Source organism: Protobothrops mucrosquamatus, unplaced genomic scaffold, assembly GCF_001527695.2.
Source record: "Protobothrops mucrosquamatus isolate PMUCROS unplaced genomic scaffold, P.Mucros_1.0 scaffold1365, whole genome shotgun sequence".
Lineage (NCBI taxonomy): Eukaryota > Metazoa > Chordata > Lepidosauria > Squamata > Viperidae > Protobothrops > Protobothrops mucrosquamatus.
This window is the reverse complement of record NW_015387556.1, coordinates 9,450-12,246: the sequence shown is the minus strand read 5'-3', so window position 1 is coordinate 12,246 and position 2,797 is coordinate 9,450. Positions and strand designations below refer to the sequence as shown.

Below are 2,797 nucleotides of genomic sequence, written 5' to 3'. Positions count from 1 at the left end.
AAGATTATGCCATAATGTAAGTCAGCTGCGTGACTTTTGGGCAATCAGTCTATCTCAGCTCAACCTACATCATATGGTTGTTTTGAGGTTAAAATAGGATGAAATAGTATTATGTTTTTGCCACTTTTAATTACTTATAAAGCAATAAAGGCAGGATAAGTCAGATAAAGGTCCCAAAGCAAATTGAAAAAAAAATCATAAAACAAATTAAATTCTATAGGTTCACTTTAAGGTTTATAGCAGGGGTAGTCAACCTTGGCTCTTTTATGACTTGTGGACTTCAATTCCCAGAATTCCTGAGCCAGCTAAGCTAAGCTGGCTCAGGAATTCTGGGAGTTGAAGTCCACGAGTCATAAAAGAGCCAAGGTTGACTACCCCTGATTTATAGCATGAGGATCTCTCCTCATTTTGCAATGCATTAGTCTCATAGGTAGTGACTTATTGACTATGTTTCTCTATTCATATTTCTCTGTAGAAATTCAGTGTCCCCCTCCAGAAGTGAGGAAAGGCTACATTCAACCTAGCCGATCTCAATACATGTACAATGATGAAATTACGATATTCTGTCGTAGAAATAAATTTTTTAAAGTTATGAGACTCCCCCGCAAAATTTCTAAATGTACTGCTAATGGTTGGAACCCCCCTGCTCTGTGTGGAGGTAAGCAGTTTTTTTTTAGTTTCTTTGTATTTGGTTTCTTTCTAGTGCAGAAATTGCTTTATTGTTAATGAAGGATGAATTGCTTTATTGACAATGAGTGATTATTTATGAAATAATAATGGTGGAAGGAGATTAGTATACCAAGCAGTAGTAATGATAACATTTCTATGTTATTCTCATTCTAAACCAACCTTGCTTTCTGCAATTGTTCTAAGCCAAGGAAATCCTTAGGGATTCCATGATTTAAATAATTTTCCTTTCATTCAGAACAACAGAGAGGAAGTGTCTATGACTGTGGTAAGTGATGTATTTAAAAACAATGAGGATTGGGTTAGAGAGATTCAAATAGCTGCCCTCATTTCATTTTTTTCTGAATCCTGGCAGATTCCTCTCTTCTGGTGCTGAAGTGAGGAGAAACTCTAATTTATCCTCAGGGGGATATTCTCACTGATTTCAATGGCCACAGTGCAGCACGTTTGATCTGAATCAGCCTGAATTTTTCACTATAAAATTCTTGGGTTGCAATCAAAGACATTTTGTTTAGTGATGACTTGTCCAATTTACCCAATGGATTTCTGAGAAGGTCTACTCTGAGGAAATGTAAATTTGGATTCAGTCCAGTTTTCCTACTCATCTTAAACGTTATGCTTCTGGTCTCCTCTGCCTGCCAGAATTTAGATCCTAAAATATAAAACAAATCCTGATTAGTCTCAACATTTGTAAAACACTTAAACTTTTATTGTTATCAACAGTGATTTTGCAGAGGAAGAAAAGGAGGAAAGAATTGCTTACTAACAGAATGCTCTACAATCTATTCTAGAAAAAAATCTCCATTTTGGCCACTTGGTTTAATGTACAGCGATAATCATGTCGGATATTTCAGCCATATTACCCATGTGTGGAATCAATTTAATAATGTAAAATTATCTAGGGTGCAGTCTGCTACAGAGAAAGAGATATAAGAAATAGTTCTTTAAAATATAACTTGCAAGCTCACATTTTATTTTGTAGGCCTCAGACAATGAATGACAGCAGCCCATTTTAACCAGCATGTGGACGTCAGTAATCACGAATAATTTTCTTTAATAACCCTACATGAAGCTTCATTGTGTTTGTTCAATCCACGAACTCTGGATTGTCTGCAACTGTTGACTATGGATCTTGAAGATAAAAGTCTACTTTCTAAAAGCTGCATTTTAGTACTTATTATTATTGGTAAAATGGTAATGCAATTTTCAACAAATATATAGGCCATCTTTAACTATTATATGTGATATACATTTTTCAATAATGTAACAATGTATAAATTTTAGCCAAAACATTTGATTAATGAGAATTACCAATCATTAGCCCTTCTTAAATCAGTGACAATGGAAGATTGAAATTGATATTTTAGAATGAAGAAGTGTTAAGTTCATTAAATGAATAAAATTCATCTGCAAAAATGATTTTCATTTTTTATTTCCTAAAAATATGTAAATTCTCCCAGATATTAGCTAAGATGAATAGATGTTCTGATCCTGATTGAGTTCAATGGTTTCATCATGGCGTATGCCTAAATAGCTCTTTCACAACACTTTTATTCACAGGGAACATTCACTGTCATGTGTGATGATCTAAATTTATATAAAGATAAAGGTTTCCCTGTCAATCATGTCTGACTCATGAGTACATCCATATATACATGCCTGAAGATGGCGGGCGGCTCCGGGTAGCTCCGTAGCAGCGGAGCTCGAAAAGACAGCAGAGGGGCGATTTAGAGGTCCCCGGAGGTCCGGAGACCCTTCCCTGGGTGACTCTCTCTCCCGGGATCGGGACTCGGTGCACGAGGAGACGCGGGGACGCGGGGACTCCATGTTGACCGGGTATGTGTCTGGCTGGCCTTCCCGGTCTTTCCCGGCCGTGGCGGCCCCTTCGGCGGCCTCCTCGGCCCCTTCGATGGCCCGTTCGGCCCCGGCGGTTCTCTTTGGTGGCTCCGGTGGCCCTCCCCAACGGCCTCCCCAACGGCCCTTCCCGATGGCTCCAGCGGCCCCCTCCAGCGGCCCTCGCCGGCGGCCCCAGCGGTCCTCCTCGGTGGCTCCGGTGGCTCCGGTGGCCCTCCCCAACGGCCTCCCCAACGGCCCTTCCCGATGGCTCCAG

The 2,797-nt window shown here is 40.2% G+C and overlaps 1 protein-coding gene across 1 annotated transcript in view; it reads left to right on the top strand.

The window, feature by feature from the left end:
* Positions 1–1,790, top strand: part of LOC107292519 (complement factor H-like) — a 10,500-nt gene extending 8,710 nt beyond the window's left edge. The window contains exons 4-5 of the mRNA XM_015821616.1: positions 476–658; positions 1,670–1,790. Of these exons, the coding sequence (XP_015677102.1) occupies positions 476–658; positions 1,670–1,683 (197 nt within the window). The 3' untranslated portion in view covers positions 1,684–1,790. The remainder of the gene's footprint in view (positions 1–475; positions 659–1,669) is intronic.
* Positions 1,791–2,797: the final 1,007 nt, after the last annotated feature.